The sequence below is a fragment of the Yamadazyma tenuis genome, chromosome 1 (assembly GCF_029203305.1).
Source record: "Yamadazyma tenuis chromosome 1, complete sequence".
In the NCBI taxonomy this organism is placed as follows: domain Eukaryota; kingdom Fungi; phylum Ascomycota; class Pichiomycetes; order Serinales; family Debaryomycetaceae; genus Yamadazyma; species Yamadazyma tenuis.
This window is the reverse complement of record NC_089461.1, coordinates 1,580,351-1,604,073: the sequence shown is the minus strand read 5'-3', so window position 1 is coordinate 1,604,073 and position 23,723 is coordinate 1,580,351. Positions and strand designations below refer to the sequence as shown.

Genomic DNA, 23,723 nt, shown 5'->3' with positions numbered 1-23,723 from the left:
GTCTATATTAAGATTATGATTAAGGAGCATACTTTCCATACTTTTCTTCCCAATTCAAAATCTTGACAGTCAACGATTGCATTAAGCCCAAGTTCTCTTCGTAATTTTCAATCAACGTAACATCATTAGTCATGCTACTCTTCAATTCTTTTTCGTCTCCGAGTTCTAATTGTGATCTGCTTAACCATTCTAATATGGCACTGATTCTTTTCCTTAATTCATATATGCTTGATTTATCATTGACAAATCTTGGTTTGGAGGATTGGTTGATCAACTCTTCTTTCGACAAGCCTGAACCATTGCTATTGTTGGAATCAGTCTTTTGTTTCTTAGGTTTAGCTCTGCTACCCTCTTTTCTTTTAGCTCTCTTTAAGGATTTCTTCTTGGCTGCCTCCTTCTTTATTTCAGAATTCTCATCATCCTCTTCACCTTCTTCTTCGCCTTCAACCTCATCTTCTTCATCACCTATTTCATTATTGGTCTCGTCTTCGTGGATTTCATTAGGCTTTTCATCTTTAACAGGGATTTGGGTGGGGCTTTCAGTATCAGATTTTGACTCTTTGGAACTGGATTCTCTTGATCGTTCATTCCTTCTCGTCTGTTCCTCAATTGGTATCCCACTTTCTTTGGCACTTTCTCTTAATGCTTTCTGAAGTTGCTCATCATAATCGTAACTTCTTCTATCTTTCCTCGTGAATTTTCTTTTGGTGAACTTGTCATTCTCGGCAATGAGCTTCTTCCGTTTTTCATTCACGGGTCTGTATAGGGTTCTGTTACTGTCACTGGACTCGTGAATAAATATGTGTAAGTCTGGTTTACATAGCTCACACCAATACTTATCAGGCACATCATCATTAGTGAATAACCCAACACAGTATCCATGTTGCCAGACTGAACATTTATCACACTGGATAAATAAACCCTGATCAACCTTTATTTGATACTCAGCCTGCAACAAGCTTGCCATTGCTGGGTTAATGGTGTCCGAATTTAAATCATCGTTCCCACATACGCATCTGGTCACCTCTAGTTCATCTTCTTCATCTACTTCGTCGTCATCTCCATTGGGTAGAAGTGTAAGTTGTGTGCCATCTACCACCTCGTCTTCGGTCTGAGAACCAACTCGCTCACTATAATTCCTTCTAGTGGATCTTCGTGACATAATTTATGGTGAATATTATATTTTGAAGTTTGTCTCTTAATCAAAAAATTCGCGGTTTCTGTAAGCGATCGGCCTTTAAGGTAAGGCGAAGAGCCAGCAATAATGTTTGATTGATTCAATTCATTTTTGACGTGAAAGGTGTAGGTGTTAGCTTCATAATTATTTATCGAGGGTCACTTGTGATGGTAGGTCTGTAGTAGTATGCCATCAGCACTACACCAGATCTATGCAATAGAAACATAATGACTCTACACGACCGTTGAATATACCAGTAATTCTTTAGAATAATAAGCACTTTAATGGAAGGATGGGTATCCTATTAGTTATTGGTGGGGAGCTTAATATGAATGCTAATCATCCGTATTTTTTGGAGATTTCTAAAGGAATTTTCATAAGCTGGTTCTAATTATCCAGTTACTATGATTTTCGCAAATTCTATATTATTGATGATGATAAAAGAGAACAAATTCTTATGACCTAAGTCTACATCAACACTACACTCACAGCCACTGTTCTCGAGACACAGTAGGTGCATTCCCAAGTTTAATCTGTCCCTGATCTCCTGGTACATCCTCTTCTACTTTTTGATTTCCTAAAGTGGAAATTATTGAGGGACCCCAAAACCTTGATTGAAATGTGATTATCTAGTAAAAAGCCAACAAACATAAAGTGTGTATTGTGGGGATTCAATAAAAAATACATGGTTAAAAATAATTGGAGCTGAGCCGTTTAGCAGGAAACTTGCAACAGTCCATTTCTATCATAGAAACCTGGGTACCTAAGGTATGGATCTAACTGGATGTAAGTATAAGCCAACTCTCCACACAAATTGATCTTATCTTGCAAGTATTTGTCACTTATTTCCGGGTCGGTAGCCTCAATCCATTTCTTTGTAGTGGATAAAAACTTCAATATCACTTCATCTCTTTTCCTCATCAACCTTGAGAAATCTCCATCTCTCTGCTTCATAAAGTGTCCATCTCTTTCAGTTGGAACTGGGTACTCTCCATCATAATCGTCGTCACCTCCCATAGACTTAGGAATCCATTCTCTGTCGATGAACTTGTTCAACTCCTTGAAATCTTTCGCAAAATGAATTTTGGATGCAACAACAGGGTCTAACCAATTCTTAATAACATTCCACACAGTTGAAAAGATCCATGGAGCATTGAAAATTAACACTTTACCCAAACATTCAGGGTAATAAGCTTCAAAAACCTCAGCCAAAAACTTGATAGCATTGTAATCAGCATTCTTCAAGGAGAATCCAGTCAAATCAAATACAATAGAACAGGTGTCAACCGAATCAGTAATATCCCTTAAGAACAACCGACAACTTTCAATGGTACAAACAGCAAATCTTTGTGTGTCAGCCAATGGTGACTCAGAAATCAAATGCTTCTTGGCAAAAAAGAAGAAAATTGGACTTCTTTCCTTATCATGTCCCCTGACAAACGACTTCTGAGAGGTGTAGTTCCTGATAAAACCTGGATTTTTACCTGACAAGTAGGAGGGGGCATCCCCTTCGTTTTCCCACTCATTTGGCCTATAGTCTTCCGAAGTTCTCCAGTCCAAGGCCTTGAAAATCATGTGCATTGAATCTTCGGTTTTGAACTTTCTAGCTCTGACAAATCTCAAGATGTAGTTGTCAAAGGCATCGTTTCTCAAAGAACCGAAAACACCTGGGTGTAACCTTTTAGGATCATACTTGTTGATTCCAGAGACGAGAGAAGTGTTGGGCTTCACCTTGATTTCTTCTACTAGATAAGAAGCTGAGGCACTCTTATTCATTGACGACGCCACAGCTGACACAAACGCCTTCATATCAGGTTCATCAACATATGTCTCAGCGGTGAAGAAAGAGCTGATCGAAACATCATCATCATCAACTTCGCCGTAGTCTTCGTTGTCACTCATGTAGTCTTCGCTATTTTCAAAAGTTGACTTGTAGAAATTGTTATACACATAGGCAACCTTTGGATCAATTGCAATTCCAGTGTACTTTTCAAAAGACGAGTTGGATTGAATGTATTTCATTCTCTTGGATGTGGCAGGTGCTCTCACCTCTTGCACTTCGATTTTCTTGTTGCCTCCCCTCTTCAAAATACCCAGCTTCTTCTTTTTGTTCAAGGTGCTGTAAGTGGAGGCGCTGGTCTTATGGGAAATATGGGAAGAGGTGGTTGAATCTTTGGTGCCGGTTCTGACCAACCCATAATTCAACCCACCAAATCCAGAATCAGTCAATTGAGTACACCGAGTGGAGCTGACGAAACATTCCTTGTAAGCCAAGTCCTCATCATCAATTTCAAGTTGATAGCCAAAGAATCTGAAAATATAGGCCCAGACTTGTTTCAAGACAATTTCCTGATCGGCATTGATACTCTGGATTCTACCTGGCTTTTCACCAGCATGATGTCCACTTGACATGATTACCACTTAATTAATTTCAAGGTGTTGAAAAAACAAAAATTAACTCCTCTTAAATACCTACCAAAAAGCTATTTTTCACGCTTTGAGTTTTCCACATGAATTTGTCGATTTTGCGGAGATGATTATTCAAACTAAAGATTGCTTATGATTATGTTATACATTTAATCATGTAATAATGCTAAATAATAGTACAAGAAAGATCATTATATTGATCTTTGGATGCCTACGTCCTTCTCTTCCTCATTTTGGCGAACTTACGGTTGGGTCTATTGGCCGGATTGTTCAATGGATTAACGGGGGTAAGACCATCAGGTGCACCGAAATTCATATTCATGTTCGAAGGGGTCATGGAAGGGTTGAAACCGGGGTATGAGTTGATTGGCATCCCCATGGCACCGGCACCTTGAAAGTTCTGCTGAGCACCAAATCCAATTTCTGGAGTAGTACCTCTACTACCACCTGAGTTGAATTGGCCAGGCGTACCTTCTCTGTTTCCGAATATAGAGTTTGGAATGACAGGCTTAACAGGCGTAATACCATTAGCAAAGCCTCCTGAAAAAGACGTAGCCGCTCCAGCTAATGAGGGCTTTTCCACAGATCCAAACTGAAACGGCGAGGTTGAGGTTGGAACTTGATTAGTAGAGCCACCAAGAGGGTTCAAAGCTGCTGAGCTGGGTGTAAGCGTTGGGATTTGTGAACTGCCGAAATTGAATGAAGGCTTTTGAGTAGATCCAAAGTTGAAAGGTGACTTTCTGTCTTCGGCATTGCCAACTGAAGGTGTAGCACTTACAGTAGGCTTTGTAGTTGCACCGAAATTGAAGCTAGATGTAGCAGTTCCACTAGGATTGGCTCCAAAAGTAGATGGTGATTGTTCTTTTTTGTCGGCACTAGCGACTCCAGATAATGCAAATGGTGTGCTTTGCTTGTTTTCGGTCGCTCCACCAAATTGGAATCCAGGGGTGGTTTCTGGCTTGTCAGACCCAATAGTAGCTGTAACAGATGCACTTGGGGTGACAGTTTTGGAGGCTCCAGCGCCAAAAGTGAAATTTGAAGTGCTTTCCTTTTTGTCTGCAGCCGAAGAAATGGAATTAGAAGAACTGGCACCGAATATGGATTTGGGGTCAGAATCTTTTGGGTCAACCGTACCAGGACCAGGACCAAAACTGAACGTAGACGATGTAGCGGGAGGAGCCGCCTGACCAAAGGAAAACTTTGGAGCTTCTGCCTTTTTCTCACTTGGGACTTTTCCAAAGCCGGGATTTGGGGTTGCCTCTTTGTTTTCAGCAGCAAAACTAAATTTAGGAGGTCCATCTTTCTTTTCAGAAGATCCAAAAATGAACTTCGGAGATTCGTCTTTCTTTTCTGAACTCAAGCTAATCTTTAGAGTTTCATCTTTTTTCTCGCTCGTAGTTGATCCAAAACTAAACTTAGGAGCTTCATCCTTTGTCCCAGTAGAACCAAGACCAAACTTGGGTACTGCGTCCTTGTTTTCATAAGCATTAGGGCCAATGTTGGCAGTTTTCTCATTCTTTTGTGGAAGAGACCCAAAGTTGAAACTAGGTTTAGAAGCCTGCGATGAGGCACCAAGAGAGAAACCTGGGGTGTCCTTCTTCTCAGAAGCACCAAAACTGAATGCTGGTTTCTCCAGTTTACTTGAATTCGAATCACCGAAACTGAATTTTAGAGCACCGTCAGGTTTATCAGAAGACGTAGGCTTGGTGGAAGTCTCACCTGTACCAAACTTAAAATCTCCACCTTTCGTTGGTATGGTAGATTGGGATTTGTCGTCTGCCTCTGCAGATGATGAAGGAATTCTTCTTTTTCTCCTTGGTTCTTCTTCAACTTCATTGGTAGCAGAAGCTGGCCTTTGAGCTGCTGAGCTTGCCCCAAAGGTGAACCCGGTTTTCTTTTCAGACTGCCCCAAGGAAGGTGATTTGGTAGGAGGAGCAGTATTTGACGTTCCACCAAAGTTGAATTTTGGAGTTATCTTCAATTCCGACTCTTCAGATGGTGCTTTGGGAGTAGAAGCTGGAGCAGCAGAACCATTCAAAGCAAACTTTACTCCTTTCTGCCCAACAGTATTACTGAGAAGATTGTAACCCTCTTTCCGTTTGTTGATAATGTCATTGATGTCATCCTTGTTGATTGAAAACTTGAAACCCAGACTGGGTTCCACTGCTGATTTCTTGTTCACCTTGCTCTCTTTCAACTTGATTATATCCGATATCTTTTCCGACTTCGAAACATACTCAGAGTCTAAGGAAACCTGAGTATCCTGGGTGAATTCTCTCCTTCCAGAACCCTTATCGGACTTAAATTTGGGCTTACTGACATTTCCTAAGTATCCATTGAACTTGTTGGCTTGACTTTGTTTCGGTTCTTCGTCCTCTATGTCATAGAAAAACTCACCAGAAAACACAGCTGCAGGTCTTTGCTTCTTAGTTGCGGGACCAGTATTGGTGTACGATTTCTGGAAATCATTAAAATGCAATCTTTTCTTCAAATAGTTGGCATCCTGAGTTTGTGTAGATGTTTCCACCTTATTATTATCGAGTAATATTGACCTGGTCTCATTGGGGTTCACCATATACTTGAGCCTCAACTGCAACTCACGAGATGTTTCAATTGATCTCTTGAGTTGTAACAATTTATACCTTTCTCTGGGGGCAAGGTTAATGAATGGGGGTCTGACTAAGTTACCTTCGTCGTCTGTATACAAAGGAGCAAACTCACGTTGAAAAGATTCAGTGTCAGATTCTTCTTCGGGGGTAGTATCAACATCATTTACGAACCGCTCCAAAGCACCATTGTTCTCAAGGTTGTTGATCATTTGCATCGATTGTCGTCTTACTTCGTTCATATCAGGAATAGGGGAATTGAATCGTTCACCTTCATCAATAGAATCTTCGGGTATTATAGTGGCTCTTCGTTCTAGATTAGCCTCTGATTCGTTATTTTCTTCTTGTAATTTACTCAAATAATTCCCGTAGTTACTGATAGTCTTGCTATGGTCGACGGAGGAACGAGGGATGTATCCTCTCAATTCATTGGTTTGCTGGATGGATATCTTCCTTCTTTTGTCAGATATTATATCACTGTTGTTGTAGTAGCTATCTTCATAGTGTGATTGAACGTAGGGGACCTTGTCGGCGGTAGATATATCAGTTTCATAGCTTGATTTGAACTTCACTTGTTTTTCTCGGTTCTTATTGTCTGCAGACGTGAAGAACGACCAGATTTTCTTAAACTTGCTAGGCTGCACGGGAGGATGGTCCATGCTGTGGGGACTAATAGACCGCTTCCTGGATGCATTCATATTACTTATTAGGTTATCTATTTTGATTGTAAGTGAATATTTCTTCTATACACAAAAAAATCTTTTTCGCATCAAAACCTAACCACGAACGCACGACTTTTCCTGGAATTATACTTGGAAAGTAGCCTTATGAGAGCCATAATCAGGGCCCACCGAAGAGTTTGTAGTGTTAGGCTCCAAAGAATTGTAGTAGTCTTCGTAATCATCATTGAGGGTTAATCCCTGGCGATTGGAGTCAAAAATGGAGGATTTATCATCAACTGGATCTGCATCATAGTAGGATAAAGCAGGATTCTTCAATCCGGTTATAGGGTTATCTCTGGCAACAGAATCGATCTCTTTGATCAATTGTATCATACTGTTTTCACCATAGTTAACTCCATACACAGCACTCACTGGGATAATTCCTTGTACCCAAGCATCAATGATTCTGGCTCTTTGTTTGGTTCCCAATCTTGATATGGGGAATTCGCCTTTTTTCATGAACGCAATTATATCAACTATCAAATGGTGTTTACTGAAGACCGTGTTGACGATGATTGGAACCAATGAGGCGCAGTTTCTCTTTCTTTTTGATTCACAAACCACAATTGTATAATCAGCACACTTAAATACACAAGAACCATTCTTGTAGATATCTGAATGACAAGACTCGATAGTGTTCTCAATATCGATTGGGAAATGATGCAAGCCTAAGACTTCAAAGGTCTCAGCTACCTTTCCCAAGACAAATAATGGTTGAAATGAAGTGATTTCTTGTTCATCGTTAGACTTTTTACCGGTCTTATTTTTGGCAATCGTAATGTGATGTAAGAATCCTAGATCACCAGTTCTCAAATAGGTTATTGTCTTGTCTCCATCGACAATCTTACCCAAAAACTGACTTTCAGCGAATGAATCAACAGGACCCTTAGGACCATTAGTAAAACCAGTTAAGTTAGCCTCACTTGACACCCAAATCTCCCCAAATTCTCCTTCTTTGCACAATTTACATGTCTCAGGATTGACTATTGCAATTTCAGAACAAACAGGAACCATTCCCGAGTCTTGAATATGTAAAGCATTCGGAAAATCCACCTGATTGACAATGGAAACAAATCCTTGTCTCAAAGCAATTGGATCCAAATAGAGATCAACAGGAGCCACGGCCATATACGATCTCGAAGATATCATGGGATTAAACCAGTGATTGTAAACAGAAGACATGGAAGCTGCACTCAATTGCGTTGGCTGGAACACCTTTGCGATCTTTCTTAACAAGTCAATTTCCACACGGCCCTCAGTACTGATGATCATATTCTTCAAGTGTGATAAGTCAAACCCCTTTGGACTAAACTTAATGGCAGCATATTTCAACATCTGCTCTGTTACAAACACGTCTTTAACTTTGTGACGAGCAAGAGCCAAAAAGAAAGCCAATGGGTTTTCTGCATAACTGACTGGAGAACATAAGTAGGTTGTTGTACCTAAAAACACACCCAATAAAGCAGCCTGTACAAAACCAATACTCGAACAATGACGCACACAACCAACAATTGCTGATTTGGATGTTAAGTTGCAAGTTTCTTTGAAGACTTTACAAATTCCTATGATGTTTTTGTGACTCAATTTGGCTCCAACTCTATAATGGTCAGAAGTGAAGTTTAACCAAATTAACGCAGTGGTTTTTTCATCCCGAAAATTGACAGCAGCTTGGTATTTTGAAATTTTAGAGTGTAAAGATGCAATATTAGAAACTTTAGTGAGTTTGGCGGTGTTTTTGATCTTCCAGTTTTTATATCTTTTGACATTCATTCGTTTGAGACTCTCAGCAGCGGGGCCACTTTTTAGAAACCTTTCGACTTCTTCGTTGACAAGTATATCACTCACATCAAAATCCTTTATGACACCTAAAAATGCTGGCAAGTCTTCACCAATTCTATTTGAATCGAATGGTAGCATAGGGATGGCTACTATTCCACACATCAAACAAGCATAAACAGCGACAATGAACTCTTCCGACAAAGAGTACATCAAAATCACGTATTTACCAGGTTTGACCTGGGCCTTCTCTATCAAATAACTGACAACACCATAAATTCTCAACTCAAACTTTTTCCAAGTCAATGGTTTTGAACTACTCTTTCCATGGTCTAAGTTTTGAAAAGCAATAGAATCTCCGCCATGTGAAACTCTGAATTTCAATATATCCACAATACTCTTGAAATCAGTAAGGGGGGCACCTGTTTTGTCATCTAATGATTTTTCTTTATAAATGACCTGGCTTAGTTGTGGAGTAAAGTTACCCAAAGCAACACTTCTTAACTGAGACACATATGGTGACCAAATACCTCCAATCACATCTTCACCATGGGGGATTAAGCTGATAGACTTTTTGACGAAAAACTTCACAAATTCAGCCTTCAAACTACCTTCCAAAAACTTCTTTTTACAAAGCATATTGGCAATTTCCCGACCTCCACTTCTCATAATCTTTGGAAGAGTATCACAATCAACGACCAACACACAGTATAGCTTTAGCAAATGGTGCTTATACAAGGTATCAAAACATTTTTGGGCAATAGCATTAAGAACGGGCTCATTCAATGGGATTGGATCATATTGTGGACCAGCAGAATCACCTCTTCCAGATGATGAATTGGAAGTATCTCCACTAGTACCCTCAAGAATCTTTCTTATGACTTCAGCTTCTACAATAGCAACAGGTAAGTACTCATTACCAATGAAAACATCAAAAATAGTACAATCGTATACCTGTCTGACCTCGTTTGCTAATGTGGCCAACAAATGAGAAGAGTAATGGTATATGGTTCCATTTCCTATAACCAACTCTTTACCTTGTTTACTGTATACTTTTTGATCGATCCAAGTGATTCTTTGACGGATTCTATCTTCATATAACCCAAGAACATAAACCTTCCCGTTAAAAGTAAAACCCAATAAACCAGTTCTCAAGAAATCCATTTCCATTATACCATCTGCATCTCTACACTTTGCATGAAAGATCAGCTTTGATTCTTTAAGCAAACCATAGAATCCTCCAGAGAGACACGGTGAATCTATCCATATTTCTCCAGCCTCACCTTTTTCTACAATAACCGACAGTTCTGGGTTAACTACCGCCAATGTAGCATCAGGCAACGGATAACCAAATGCATCGACTCTCAATAAATCTTTGGAGGTGTCGTCAGATGCAGATGTATTAGTTTCAACAACCTTGATCCTATTTCTGGATAATTCTTCTTTGTCTATTAGCAACGACGTCAATTCACCTTTACTTTGATTATTGGATCCTGGTTTTTCATCCGATAACCAATCCCTCATAGACATAACCATTCCTCCATATTCACTCAACGTTAACATTGGAATGATGGCATTCTCTGGCTCTTGACATCCCAAAGGTCTCAAGTATCTATTAGCAAGAATCTCCATAAATTCACCATCGGTTGTCAAAGAGTTAACCAAAACCCATTTTACTGAAGACAAATCAACTCTCTGAGTCTTTGAAAAGTATCTGGTCGCATTAGGAGACTGCTGATAATCATATGTCACCCGTTTCAAACCGATATAGTCTGTTAAAAGTAAAGAAGCCTTGAATTTCGAAACGATATTAGCATAAAGACCTTGAATTTCCATCACTTTTTGAGGGGCCCAAATAAGAATGTTCCCTGAGTATACCGTAAACAATATGCCCAAGATTAACCCTATGGAGAATCTGATATCCAAAGTAGCCATGAACACCTTTCTGTTTCGTCTATACTCCTTATCATTTCTCACAATTCCATCAGAGCTTGGAGAACTCAGTAAAGACAGACTCAAAGTAGACATCTGATGGGCAATAGTCCTATGACTCAAAGCAATGCCTCTCAATTCTCCAAGGGGAGATCTCGAGAATTCAACGTACGCCAAATCTGCTTTAGACCGGGTTTCGTCTTGCTTCTTTTGATTATGCTTCGAGTCCCAAGCACTGAGATCAGATTTCTTCACCGAACCAAACTCGGTGGTTCTCCACCTGGTCAACTTTGGAGGCCACACAATCCTCAGACCATTACTATTGAGCCTATCCAATTCCTTGGCCACACTTTCTGAATACAACACTAATTTGGACAGAGTCAAGTTAATGATGTCGAGTACCTCATATAATGACACATCCTGATGGATTGGAACCGCCGTAACCCCGGCCATAAAACATCCGAATAATGCTATGGCGAATTCGGCCACTTCTCCTTCTTTGTACAACAAGATTACCGTATCTGAATTCTTCAAAGAAAGCTTGTGGGTAATTTCATAGGCGACCTTGACGGCTTTGAGGTACAACTTATCCCACGTGATGGCAGACACTTCCTTACCTTTGAGATCCAATACCAAGAATGCATTCTCCGACTTGTATGTGGTTGCTCTTCTTTTCAAGATATTCAAAAGAGTGTTTGTGGAGAACTTCTGGTCTTTGACAATGGCACTAGGTTGTCTGGGAAATAGAGGTTTCTCTAGGCTATCAGGATCCAACTTTATTTGTTCTATTTGTTGTTGACGTAATTTATTAATGGACTGAATAATTTCTTCTCTTCTATTGATATAAGTCCATTGGTCAATGGTTTTATGGACGGTGAAGTCTTCCTCAAGGTTTTGTAACAACACCGCCATGTCAGGAGGAATATCATGGGAGATACTGCCATACCCAGTTCCAAGTGTTACCCCAATGTTGGGATTAGCACCTATCACGTTGGAGGAGGTGGTCATATTAGCATCGGTGGCGGAAGCCATGGCGATTTCAGGAGGTAGATTGACAGAGGAGCTGGCCCTTTGACGCCCAGGCCCCGTTCCTGCTACGGTGGAAGAAGACATATCTGGGTGGTTTGGTACAGAAATTAATTCGCTCGCACTTATTTTCCGTTTGAATCGTTTAACGTGTAGCCAGACAGTTCTCATCGCATCTAAAGATTTTTCCATATATTGTGCAAGTAGTTGCAAAAACCAGTGTCTGCATTTTCTCTTTAAGAAATGCTACGACAACGAACCTTATATGCTTATGGTAGTATATACAATGGCATTCATCGGGTTTTGATGAACAATATTTACTCTCCCAGGTTGCCGAATCGAACTATATTTGTTGCAAGCAGCTCCCGACCAAAGAATAAAAAGAAGCATCAGGCTAAAACTCCACAAGAAGCGGACAGATTGGAACGATGGGCAAGAGACCACAGCAGAAAATACGAAATGGAGAAGCAGATGGAGTATAAGAAGAAGTTGAAGGAAATAAAGCAAATGACCTCCAGTGTATCCAGAATGATTCAGAAGAAAGAAGACGAGAGAAGACAGCAGGAATATGTTACAGACATTCCCATGCCTTCACAATTGGACAAGGAAGCAGAGAACTTGTATAAGGTGTTGGAGAGAGGCCCAGCTTTTGATCCATCTTCGGCTTCGTTATTAACACCAGTGGTTGATTTACCTGAGTCTATTCAAGAAAGGTTGGGACTTTCAGTCAAGTTTCTAGTCTCAAAAGAACACCAGAACTGGCCAGCTGTGCTTCAGACGTTGAAAATGGGTGGTGGATTCAAAGACTTGAAAGAAAAAGATGTGAGAAAACTCATATACAATATTCCCAAGGACAAGATATCTTCCATTATACCACAGGTAGAGTCTCTTATGGTTGAAGCTAAGATGGTGCCAACGTCTAAGGTCCTTAATGTGTTCATCAATAGCTTAGCGTTGGGCAAAGAAGTATCACCAGAGACCCTTTCGCTTATTGAATCGTATGTCGAAACCATCAGAGCTTCCAATAAAGGAATATTACCTAGAGATACATACGAGACTATGATCCACATCTATGGGAAAGCAAACGATATCAATAAGATCAACGCATTATTGATGGAAATGAAGGAAAATAACCTCAAACCTTCAGCTGACATATACTCCAATGTGTTGAAGACTTTGGTTTACAAATCAAGAGACCACAAAGAGGCAGTTTCAATTTTTGACTCGATGAAGTTCTTGTCCCAGGAAACCAAACCCGGCACAAACGCTTATAAGGATGTCATTGTCTCCTATGTCAACAATGATGATGTTGAAAAGGCATTGGACTTGTACCAGGAGATGCTCACTTCCAGAACTCCAGTTAACCAGGAGATATTGGTGGCATTGGCAAGAGGTTGTACAGGAAGAAAACAGTTGCGGTTCAAGGCTTGGGATTTTATCTTTGAGATCTACGATAATGAATGGTCTCCGACCCGTGAAACTCTTGAGTATATGGTATATTTGTCTAGTAAGGATGGAGATGTTGCCTTATCAAGAGCATTGTACAAGAGATTGGCCCTGGTAAGCTCTGTTACCAAAAGAACGTTTACCTTCTTGTTGATGTCATATAGCAAATCGAGATGTTTGAAACCTGACGCAGAAGTTCCAGCCATTACAGTTCATGAAAGAGGTAGACATTTCAGAGCCAACCTTTTGTCTCAAGCAGACACCTTACCAACTCAGATAGAACCCAAGTATCATGTGCCATTTTTACCTGTTCTTGACTTGGCCTCCCCTGAAGAAATCATAGCGGAATCCAGTGCTGTTTGGGCCCATTCGTTGATGTTCAATCCCGACTTCATAAATGATGAATCGTACAACACTTATTTAAACATCGCAGCCGAATTTGGCCTGTTGCATGACTTGATGGACAGATACGATTTCTCCAAAATGGTAGACGATGCTGCTATGAATTCTACAAGAGTTATCATAGAAGAGCCAGATGTTCATGAAACTAATACCAATCTGGAAACAACCAAATTGAATGATCTTGCCAAGTCTCCAGTGTTCAATGAATTGTCAAGTATTGAATCTAAATTCAACATCACCAGGTCTACCTTAACATATATGATTGCGTTGAAAGGAGCTGGTATATTGAAGAATTATCAACTCTCCCAGGATGTGTGGATGGAAAGAGGCAAGTATCGTAAGTCTAAAGAGTTTAAACTACTTCCTAGAAAGGAAAAGGACAAATTAGATTTCCAGTTTGCTACTCAAATGGTGCAAAGTTTAACCAAGATGCAGTTGATTGATGATGCAGTCGCTATAATTGTCAGCACCGAGTACCAGTTCAAATGGGCTTGGCTACAGTTAAGCCCTTTATATCAAGAGTGTGTTGAACTTGGTTATGATAAACATTGTAGTACTTTAAGAAGTATTGCAAGCAGAGCTCAAATTAGATTTGAAGGGAAAATTAGAAAGAAGGACTTCAAGGAGTACTTACTGAAGAAACGATATGGATTAACTAACATGTAAATAGATCTTGTAAATATTGTACACTAAACTAAGAAAATAAATGATTTATTGTATTATTTGAATATTTACATGCTACATCTATTTACAAGCGACGGTCACTTTTGAAGTACAAGAGATATAAGACCTGATTTTTTGATGATCTTTTTAATTTTGCCTCGTGATGCAAATTTATGGATGACTTTGTGATCAAAAATGGTGTCTAGTATTTTTTCTTCTGCTTCCAAGTGGAAGTCTTTGGTTTGACTGAACAGAAGTCTGGATTTACCATTAATGAATATGTTATAATTGACAGACATGGATCCAATTTTTTGAACTTCGGGAAAAGCTTCCAACATTATTGACTTCCAGGGGATGCCTAAATCAAGCAGAAGCATTTCCCAGGATTCTTCTGCAACACATGGAGTAACGGGAGACATTATGACCAAAAGCTTTTTGTATGCATCCACAAGCAAGGCTTTACTGACGCGTTCATCGGCTTTAATAGCACTAGTCAAAGTGTTGGTGTACTTCATAAGATCCGAGATGACGGTATTGAAAGACAAATCGACGTTAATGGAGTTGTCTATTTTCTGGATGAATTCATTTGTTTGGTTGAATAAACTGACTTCCAAATCTGTGAGCTCGATATTTTCATATTCAATACCATTAAGATTCACATTCTTGAATGCTTGCTTCTTAGCTCCCATCTTGGAGCTATCATCGTAGTTCACAATACTGTCCTCCAAGGCAATCACACGACGAAGCCATCTGTCTACACCTTGGATTTGATCTTCGTTCCAGTTCAAAGAATCTGAAATAGGTGCTTGAAATAAAATATGAGCTCTAGTAGCATCAGCACCATACTTCTGTACTGTTTCAGCTGGATCAACACCATTGTACTTCGACTTGGACATCTTCTCATAGGAGTTTAAAGGTACTTTTCCAGTGGCAATGATCATTGGGTTCTGTGGATCACTTTTGTCTATCTCTTCAGGTTTGAGGAACTTCCCGGTATCTGGGTCAATAAAAGTCAAACCTTGAACCATACCCTGAGTAACCAAACGAACAATGGGCTCATTATTAAGTTGATTCCCTTCCCACATACCAATATTACCAAGAAACTTAGATATAAAACGAGTGTACAACAAGTGCAAAATGGCATGCTCAATGCCTCCAAGGTACATGTCCACAGGTAAGTGTTTGTTCACCTTGAACTTATTGAAAGGTTCAAGTTCGTTTTTGGAGTCCAAGTACCGGAAGAAATACCAGGATGAATCCATAAATGTATCCATAGTATCCGTGTCCCTCTTGGCATGGCCACCACAAGAAGGGCATGTAGTACTGACGAAAGAATCCAAGTTTTCTAAAGGATTTCCTTTTCCAAAGTCGTTTCCTTGAAGGTCTGGTAGCCTGACTGGCAAATCAGAATCGGGAACAGGAACAGTACCACAGTGGTCACAATAAACTATAGGAATGGGGGCACCCCAATACCGTTGCCTACTTATAAGCCAATCTCTGATTCTGTAGTTTGTCTTTTTCTTACCTATTCCCAAGGCTTCGAGCACATGAGTGATTTCGTCTCCAGCAGTTTTTGCATCCATTCCCTTATATCTTCTCAAATCCTTTACTCCATTAGAAATGGTGGAGTTGTCATGAAGAATTCCCTCCTTACCACAATAAGGTATTTTCCAGTTAGGAGAAGACTTCATCTGCGAAGGCCCCACAGATACCACCACTTGAACATTGGGATTGTGGATTTTCCAAAACTCGAAATCTCTTTGGTCATGAGCAGGACATCCCATAACAGCTCCACTCCCGTAAGAATTAAGAACATAGGGTGCAACATAAACAGGCATATCATACTGTTCTAATTTAGTATCTGACGGGTCAAGTGGTCTTGAAGCCTTGATGTTCTTAAGAAGGTAGCCATCTTTGGAATCAGCATCAACATTCTTTGCAGATTCTATGAACAGCTGCAATTCCCTATCGGTCTCAGCCGCTTTAAGAGTGATGGGGTGGTTCAAAGATAATGCCAAAAACTGAATACTGAACACCGTATCGGGTCTGGAAGTGAACACATCCACTGTTGGAAAGGCAGAATCATTGATTGGTATGGTGATTTCTGTTCCATGGGATTCACCTATCCAGTGTTTCTGCATTGCCTTGACTTTATCAGGCCACTGTTGGAGGACTTCTAAGTCAGCGTTCAAGGCTTCAGCGTATTTAGTGATTCCTATGAACCACTGGCTCAAGTTCTTTTTCTCCACCTTAGCACCTGATCTCCAGGATCTTCCGTTGGAGTCAACCTGTTCGTTAGCTAAAACAGTTTTATCAACTGGATCCCAGTTGATTTCCGCTTCCTTTTTATATGCCAATCCATGCTGATGCAACAATAAGAACACTTTTTGAGTCCACTTATAGTAGTCTGGATTGCAAGTTGCAAGTTCTCGTTCCCAGTCAAAATCAGCCAACACCAACTCCATTTGTTGTTTCATCTTACCGATATTACTTTCTGTCCATACCCTTGGGTTGATATTTCTTTCAATGGCGGCGTTTTCAGCCGGCAAGCCAAAGGCATCCCATCCCATAGGATGTATAACATGCTTTCCTTGGAGTCGTTTGAACCTAGAGATCACATCGCTAATGGTATACACTCTCACATGGCCCATATGAAGAATTCCCGAAGGATAAGGGAACATCACAAGGGCATAGAACGGGTCGGCCGTGTCATCGATGGTGAATTTTTTGGGGTTCAACCCTTTATTTGAAGTAAGCTGTTTCCATTTCTTGGTCCATTTAGCATCTAATGAGTTTAACAGCACCGAATAGGCTCGGAAAAACGAAATAGACAGAGCTGCAATTCGACACGTAGACACCACTCCTAGAAGTCTAGGGCCCTGCCGTATCGATAGTATGCTGCTGCGTTTATTCATATCTGTTCATATCACGGTTAACCTACTGCTAGCTCGAAAATTTTTGCCAGTGCGAATCTTGCACCTGCAGCCAGCACTTGAGAGAGAGAATGTGAAGATGTTGGTGTTGCAAAAGACGACATTAAGAGATATAGAGTGAAGAACTAGGACAGTTTATTGAATGCACATTGCTCATTGATAAGCTAAGTCTCCCTTTTATTTTTCAACACCTCTTGAGGTTTTTTCAATTGTATCTCTAAGATAACCATACGCAAAATTTGCGGTACTATTTGGTTACAGATCACTCAGGTGCAATTGGAACTTCTCTCGTGAATCATCATCTGTTTCAATAAACTGATAATCTCGACATATTTTGCAAATGAACATCCGCGTCTTACCCATTATCTACATGACCTGGATTATTTATAACCAGGCTATCCCTGATACTACATGAATTTTTCCAATGGTTGCCATTGGGTCTACGTTCGTATTTTGGTTCTAAAGAAACTACCACTCAAAATTCTTTTGTGGCTTTGCTACTCCGCATGTAGTGGCAGCTGTATATGGTGATAGCTGTAGTGCTTTTTGTCTTCCTTTCGCAGCAATACAGTCAGGGCAATGCACCCAGAATTTTGGTTAGGAACTGGAACAGATCCACAAAACCATTGCAAGTATACAAGAATTGGCCATTGTTGAAGGGTTATATTAAACTGCTGTACACGTGTTTGCATCCCGAGCCTTATTTCAGGACTTGTTCCAATATGAGAGGGGGCTGTGAGCATGGCGGAAACTGGCACGGCTGTGTCGGACGGGACCAGATCCGCACGTCCCAGCACGGCGAAGCTCAGCGGTGTAGGTGCCCCGCCCGGAAATGGGAGCGGCATCTGCTGCAGATCGCCCTGAAGGGGTAATTTTTCCAGGACACGCCCTATTCTCCCCAGTTATAAATATACTTTGCAATGCCGTGGGGAATTCTTGCTACCTCACGTTACTTATTTACGTTGTGTTTCTGATTGTACTATGAACCACGAAACCAAAGAACCAAGAAGACCCAGTATCAGCGTTCTGCAACCGGACTCCGGCCCGATACCATTCCCCAGCCACAAGCCTAATCGGTCCAGGTCCAGTTCCCAAGTCATAACTCCTGCTGTGGGAAAAACCAAGGAAGAGGTTAAAAGACAATATTCGTATTCGGTGCTGTCTGTCGGATCCGACATGGATGATGGCCTCGGCACCAACAATCCCTATGCCAACCGTAACAGGAAGTTGAGTGAGGTTGACTTGGAGAACCAACTAATACTAACTGCGGGAGGCAGCAGAGAAGATGTGTGTTGTTTTTTCATCAAGTTGTTTGTGTTAATGATACTTGTGATCGGATCGGGGGTGTTGATTTTCTATGCCTTGTAGGGCAGGTGGATCTGGATATTGAAAGATTTGAGGAGTGAAGATTCAAGAGATTTGAAGGTGAAGATTCAAGAGATTCGAGGTGAAGGACCAAGAGATTTATGAACTTTTGGAGTCGGTAGGGTGGCTAAAGGGACGGTTTTATAGACATTTACAGCTATTGAGGCGCTTATGCTATGGTGTTTTTGTAGCACAATATTAAATAAACGGTGATATCTTTAGTTCGCACCCTCCTCAAAAATTATGGATGCTGATGCTTCGCTTAGTGCGGTTTAACTCCACTAAAATTGAAACCCAATCTGCTTTGGCAGATAGATTCAGCCAGATCCTCGAAGAGAAGCTAAAGAATGACCCGGTCATTTCCAACAAGTTAAGCCATCAGGAGAAGTTGAAATTTGAGTCCCAATACTCGAAGCACCTCAACTACTTGAAGCTGGAAAACCTTCTAAACCACAACAAGCATGCAAAACAAATAGCCAACGAAAGGCCATGGGATGGAACAGAGTCCACAAAGAACGTCAATCTCCGAATGATCATCGACCTGACACCTAAACCCAAACCTACTCGACATTTGAAAGCAGGTGCTCGGATCTTGAGTGCCAGAGAGATCAGTTCTGAGTATAAAGAAACAAAAAGCCTTCCAAACGCAGCGGATAATGAAGATAACTTCAGAGAGCTCTACAAAGAACGACTTCTAGGTCCAACGATGTTGGTAAATCCAAATAGCCCTCATACTACTCTAAACATGGTCAACACTTTGGCGAGTGCACAGATTAATTCCAAAATAGATTTGACCACGGGCAGGTTCAATGATGTTAACATGGAGAAAGTTCGAGGGAAACCATTGACTAGAGACCATTTGGCTAATGCCACCGACACAAATTACTTTATCAACCAGATTCTAAATAAGCAAGATGTACTTCCTCCTTGGATTGAGAACCAGCAGAATGTCAACCTAGAAATAGAAAACTTCAGGAATAACATTGACAAGCTGTTGGTCAACTATTGTAAGCTAAGCGGAATTCCCGAGAAGTCGGAATTGAGAAGCATATTCCGTTCAAAGCAACTCCACTACTGCACACATAAGGTGAAACTTATTAACGCTTCTATCAGAGACTACAATCTACAGTCTCCATCTTCTAGTTTTCATAAAATCAAATTAAATGCAGTTGAAGAGTTGGATGGGTGTATTGATAGAAACTACGACACACTCCCTGATAATATTAAGGAGTTGAGCCAAAATGTTGTCTACTCCAACACCAAACAAGGACTTTTGAGTCTTTTTGATGAACAAAAGGCCGTGAAGCAAAGACGTGTGGAAAAACTCCAGTTTTGGTCATCATTCAAGAAGATGTTCCGAGAAATATGAATCCAGTTTTATAGATGTAAATAGCGATATGATTTAATGAATTACTATATGAAGGTATAGGCGAGAGCAGTCACCGAGAGAGCAACAATAGCATATCTAAATCTAATAATAGAGGACACCACCGTGAGGAATGCCCCCTTGTCACTTCCTTGTTTTATCAGAAGAAGGCTCTCTGAAAAGGCTTTACTCATTTGCTGTCTCAGGAACTTCTTTAATACTAACTTAAACCCGTTATTTCCCAATAGTTGGTTGAGTTCCAGCCCTTGTTTATTAACCAAGATCATTGTCTTCGCCCACTCTTGCTCATTTAATGTCATGTTGAAACCCGTGGCATTTAAAGCGTCCTCATAGTAGTTCACGATTGATTCTATGGGTCCTCCGTTATTCGCAGCCAATACTGGAGTCTTGAAAAGCATACTCTCCACTGGAACAATACCAAAGTGTTCATGTGAAGGGGTATATAACAACAAGTCACTATTCTTAATCAAAGACTTCTTGAGAGATGTTTTGATTGATGGTAAAAATAGTATATCGGTAGCGGGAGGCATTAAGAGTAGTTTTCCTCGAATGGTAAAGGATTTGAAACCCAATGAATCACTTAACGCTTCCAACTGTTGCAAGTACTCGACATTTTCTCGAACTCTCGCGTCAAATCCTCCTGCAATCACCAACCTTGGAGCCGGTCCAGTGTTCTGCTGGTCTCTGAAGATCTTGTACGCTTTAATAGCCAATTCTATGTTTTTCTTCCTTTCAAATCTATTGATAGAAATGAAATACTTGTGTGCTTTGAAGAAGCTGTGTATGTCTTTATCAGCAACAGAGTCTTCGTCCGTTTCAATGAGTGCTTGATCTATATCAACACATGGATAAATTACCCCGGGATCCTGGTTTATCTTGAATGTTTTGTGGAAAATCGATTTGGTAAAATTGGAATTCACCACGATCTTGTCACTCAACCCAGTGGTGTATTCCTCTATAAAGTCGAAAGGGATTCTATAGAGCTTCTTAATCAAGCCTGCTGGTTGTGACAAGAGCTGATCAGGGAAGTGACAGTAGAACAAGATTCTGGCGGTGGGGTTCTTGAAAAGTACTAATACGGGAATACAGAATGATAATTGATCAATGATGAAGTAATCATACTTGCTGATTTCCCCTGTGAAAATCAACTTCGCCACAAGATAAAACTGTCTTAGTATTGAGCAGAAGATATGGAACCGTTTGAGGATAGTTGTGGGGAAGAAGTCTCCATAAACATCAACTTTCAAAAGTCCACTTGACACCTCTTCAAAACAGTGAGTTTTATCACAATGGGAAGTATAGATAGTGATATCATTCCCGAGATCTTGCAACCCAACGGCTGCATCCACCACGAGTCTCTCAGCTCCTCCAATCCCCAAATCAGGATGGATAAATGCTATTTTTGCCTTGGACATAAAGCTGGTGCTATTGCTAAAAACCGTTTTTCTGACGAGACGCGAAGGCATGGGCGACCCAAGGGCTGTGGTTGCAAATATTTTGTATAGTATTTTAAGGTATAAATATAAATAAATAAATTAGCTACACTACAGCTTTCAACTCCATGACCTTTTTTTGCTGTTCTTCTCTGTCGAGTCTCTTTTTTAACTTTTCGGCTTTTCTGTCAAATTTCGTATCATTTGGGTTGAAACCAGCCTCATCAGATCCCCAAACCGCCCATTCTGGGGTCTCTTTCACATAATCAATACTGGTGAACTCAGCTCCTGACTCAAGAAGTTCGAAGAATTTGGGGTAGTCTATATGCGTGTGCCATTTGTTATTGATTTTGAATTTGGAATGAGCGATCAAGATACAACAAGAATGGGCATGCTCGGCTGCAATTTCATAGAAGTATCCTCTTGACTGCAACTCTTCAGTCAATTCCTCGACAAATCTCTTACATTCTTCATAGAAAGGAATGTTCTGCATTGTTAATGGGTTACCATTTCCATTAGAAGAACCACAGAATGTAGCACCTTTAACTTCGATTTGAGAAGGTTGAGCTCTAATGACCATATCCGCATATCCTTTAACTTCATTCATATTGAAACCTTTCACCAAAGTCAACCTGAAGACAGTTCTTTGATGACTTTGAACAGTTCTTAAGATATCTAAACAAGCCATCATTCTTTCCCAGAAGTCTGAGTTCAAAGGACGGTCAATATTTCTCAAGTCTTTTCTGTTTGGTGCATCAATACTCACATACAACTGAGTTACCTTCAGCAACTTGGCCAAGTTGTCTGGGTGCTGGGCATTACATACCAAGAAGGAGGAAATATGTTGCTCATGCAACATCTGTACAAACTCGTTAATATAAGGGTAGAAAATCGGTTCTCCAACTAAGGATAAAGCACAGTGCTTGACTTGAAATGCCTCTTGGAACCGGTCCATTTGGATACCCGGAACCCCTCTCATTTGTTTAATCTTTTGATAATGTCCTTGTAAAGCTCCTTCCATGACCTTTTCAGGGGGATCCAATACCCATCTCCAATTCAGTTTGGCCACAGGATTTGTTCCATGTCTCCAGCAAAACACGCACTTGTTGGAACAAGCCAACGAAGGGGTTGTTTCCATACAAAGATGGGATTTGATCCCGTAAAATGCAAATTTATAACACGATCCTCTTCCTCTCAAGGCACTCTTGGTCCATCTACAGATCTTAACTCCTGAATGTGAACCGACTATTGTATAACCTTGCTTGGTGAGCGATTTGTAAGTTGGCGAATCCTTTGCAACCATTTCTTTAGTTTCACTGCTCATCGAGGTTTTTATTCCTTCTTTTCTGATAACATCTCCCATATCTTCAACATCTACCAAAGTGTCATCGGTTTCATCACTAGAAACGTCTTCCTTATCACTATCATCTACTTCGTCATTGAGATAAAACGGCTCATCATCATTGAGAAGAGTTGCAAAGTTTTGAATCCATTCTTGTGTTTTTGATTCTCCTTCGTACTTCATACAAACTTCTCCTCGAGGAAAAATACGTCTTCCACCTAACTTTGCCAACCATTTGTCAGCTAATTTCGACTGATAGCAGAATTTTTCACCATCCCAAGACTCGGAATCTCCCAACCCCAACACTGCAAAACCTAATAAATTCCTCAACGGATACTTATCGACTCTGAAGTCTTGATAGGTATCTTTTAGGTGTTCAAGGAAGTAATCAATGGGGGAATCTGTCTCGTAAGAAGGTAATACAATAAGGTATATGTTCTTATAATCATTCGTAGGAGTACGCATAAAGTATTCTTCTAGGTCATCAACATCGTCATCGAGACTCATTAGCTTGGGAGGAAGTTTGAGGTCAATATTGGACAACTTGTCACACAAGGATTTGGCAACTCTTTGAGAAGAGCCTGTTAATGTGGTATAGAAGATATAAATTTGAGACTCAGTTAACTTGACAGATGAGGTTAACACTGGTTCATTCTTCTTCACCACTGCTGGCCTTGTTGCCCTGAAAACCTTTGGCTGTCTTGATCGACGGTTTATCTTTTTAGGCTTTGGGATTTGACTTGTCAAATCAGGAGTAAAAGTTGTAGAAGTAAAGTCTATAGCATAGATTGGTGACTTGGATTGAGATTTAGCTTTGACTGTTTTCTGAAGTGTTGGATCTTCCTGTTCGACTCCCTTTCTGAAAGCGAAGTGCATGAATATGCCTGCCGCCGCAAACGACACTCTTCCTCCCACAAGGAGGTATAGGGCCAATACTACTAGTGTCAGACTTGAAAGCATCTCTAGCGTAACCTCAAAAATTTTTCCAGCTGCGAAAGAACAGATCTAGAGCAAGGCCAGAGTTCGCACCAGTCTGCCGCCGCCGGGCGGAGTTTCTCTGACGAACGGCGGTGCCCACCGCCTACG

The 23,723-nt window shown here is 40.6% G+C and overlaps 8 protein-coding genes across 8 annotated transcripts; 2 read left to right on the top strand and 6 right to left on the bottom strand. All coding sequences in view use genetic code 12, as the record gives it.

Annotated features, from left to right (window-relative positions):
* Positions 1-19: 19 nt before the first annotated feature.
* CTI6 (Histone deacetylase complex subunit) lies at positions 20-1,162 on the bottom strand (the record flags this gene model as incomplete). The annotated part of the gene is made up of 1 exon (XM_066157516.1): positions 20-1,162. One exon carries the CDS (start codon positions 1,160-1,162, stop codon positions 20-22), a length of 1,143 nt encoding a protein of 380 aa, XP_066013613.1.
* A 729-nt stretch (positions 1,163-1,891) lies between these two features.
* CSR1_1 (phosphatidylinositol transfer protein csr1) lies at positions 1,892-3,589 on the bottom strand (the record flags this gene model as incomplete). Its single annotated transcript, XM_006688872.1, has 1 exon — positions 1,892-3,589. The coding sequence occupies one exon, from the start codon at positions 3,587-3,589 to the stop codon at positions 1,892-1,894; it is 1,698 nt and encodes a 565-aa protein (XP_006688935.1).
* Positions 3,590-3,815: 226 nt separating this feature from the next.
* Positions 3,816-6,908, bottom strand: PSN45_000767 (uncharacterized protein; the record flags this gene model as incomplete). Its single annotated transcript, XM_066157515.1, has 1 exon — positions 3,816-6,908. The coding sequence occupies one exon, from the start codon at positions 6,906-6,908 to the stop codon at positions 3,816-3,818; it is 3,093 nt and encodes a 1,030-aa protein (XP_066013612.1).
* A 108-nt stretch (positions 6,909-7,016) lies between these two features.
* PSN45_000766 (uncharacterized protein) lies at positions 7,017-11,753 on the bottom strand (the record flags this gene model as incomplete). Its single annotated transcript, XM_006688163.2, has 1 exon — positions 7,017-11,753. The coding sequence occupies one exon, from the start codon at positions 11,751-11,753 to the stop codon at positions 7,017-7,019; it is 4,737 nt and encodes a 1,578-aa protein (XP_006688226.1).
* A 420-nt stretch (positions 11,754-12,173) lies between these two features.
* On the top strand, positions 12,174-14,180 carry CCM1 (Mitochondrial group I intron splicing factor ccm1; the record flags this gene model as incomplete). Its single annotated transcript, XM_006688162.2, has 1 exon — positions 12,174-14,180. One exon carries the CDS (start codon positions 12,174-12,176, stop codon positions 14,178-14,180), a length of 2,007 nt encoding a protein of 668 aa, XP_006688225.2.
* A 95-nt stretch (positions 14,181-14,275) lies between these two features.
* On the bottom strand, positions 14,276-17,092 carry NAM2 (Leucyl-tRNA synthetase, mitochondrial; the record flags this gene model as incomplete). The annotated part of the gene is made up of 1 exon (XM_006688161.2): positions 14,276-17,092. The coding sequence occupies one exon, from the start codon at positions 17,090-17,092 to the stop codon at positions 14,276-14,278; it is 2,817 nt and encodes a 938-aa protein (XP_006688224.2).
* A 1,630-nt stretch (positions 17,093-18,722) lies between these two features.
* Positions 18,723-19,844, top strand: PSN45_000763 (uncharacterized protein; the record flags this gene model as incomplete). Its single annotated transcript, XM_006688159.2, has 1 exon — positions 18,723-19,844. The coding sequence occupies one exon, from the start codon at positions 18,723-18,725 to the stop codon at positions 19,842-19,844; it is 1,122 nt and encodes a 373-aa protein (XP_006688222.2).
* A 44-nt stretch (positions 19,845-19,888) lies between these two features.
* On the bottom strand, positions 19,889-23,513 carry YPO7 (Fe-S oxidoreductase; the record flags this gene model as incomplete). Its single annotated transcript, XM_006688158.2, has 2 exons — positions 19,889-21,281; positions 21,406-23,513. 2 exons carry the CDS (start codon positions 23,511-23,513, stop codon positions 19,889-19,891), a joined length of 3,501 nt encoding a protein of 1,166 aa, XP_006688221.2.
* Positions 23,514-23,723: the final 210 nt, after the last annotated feature.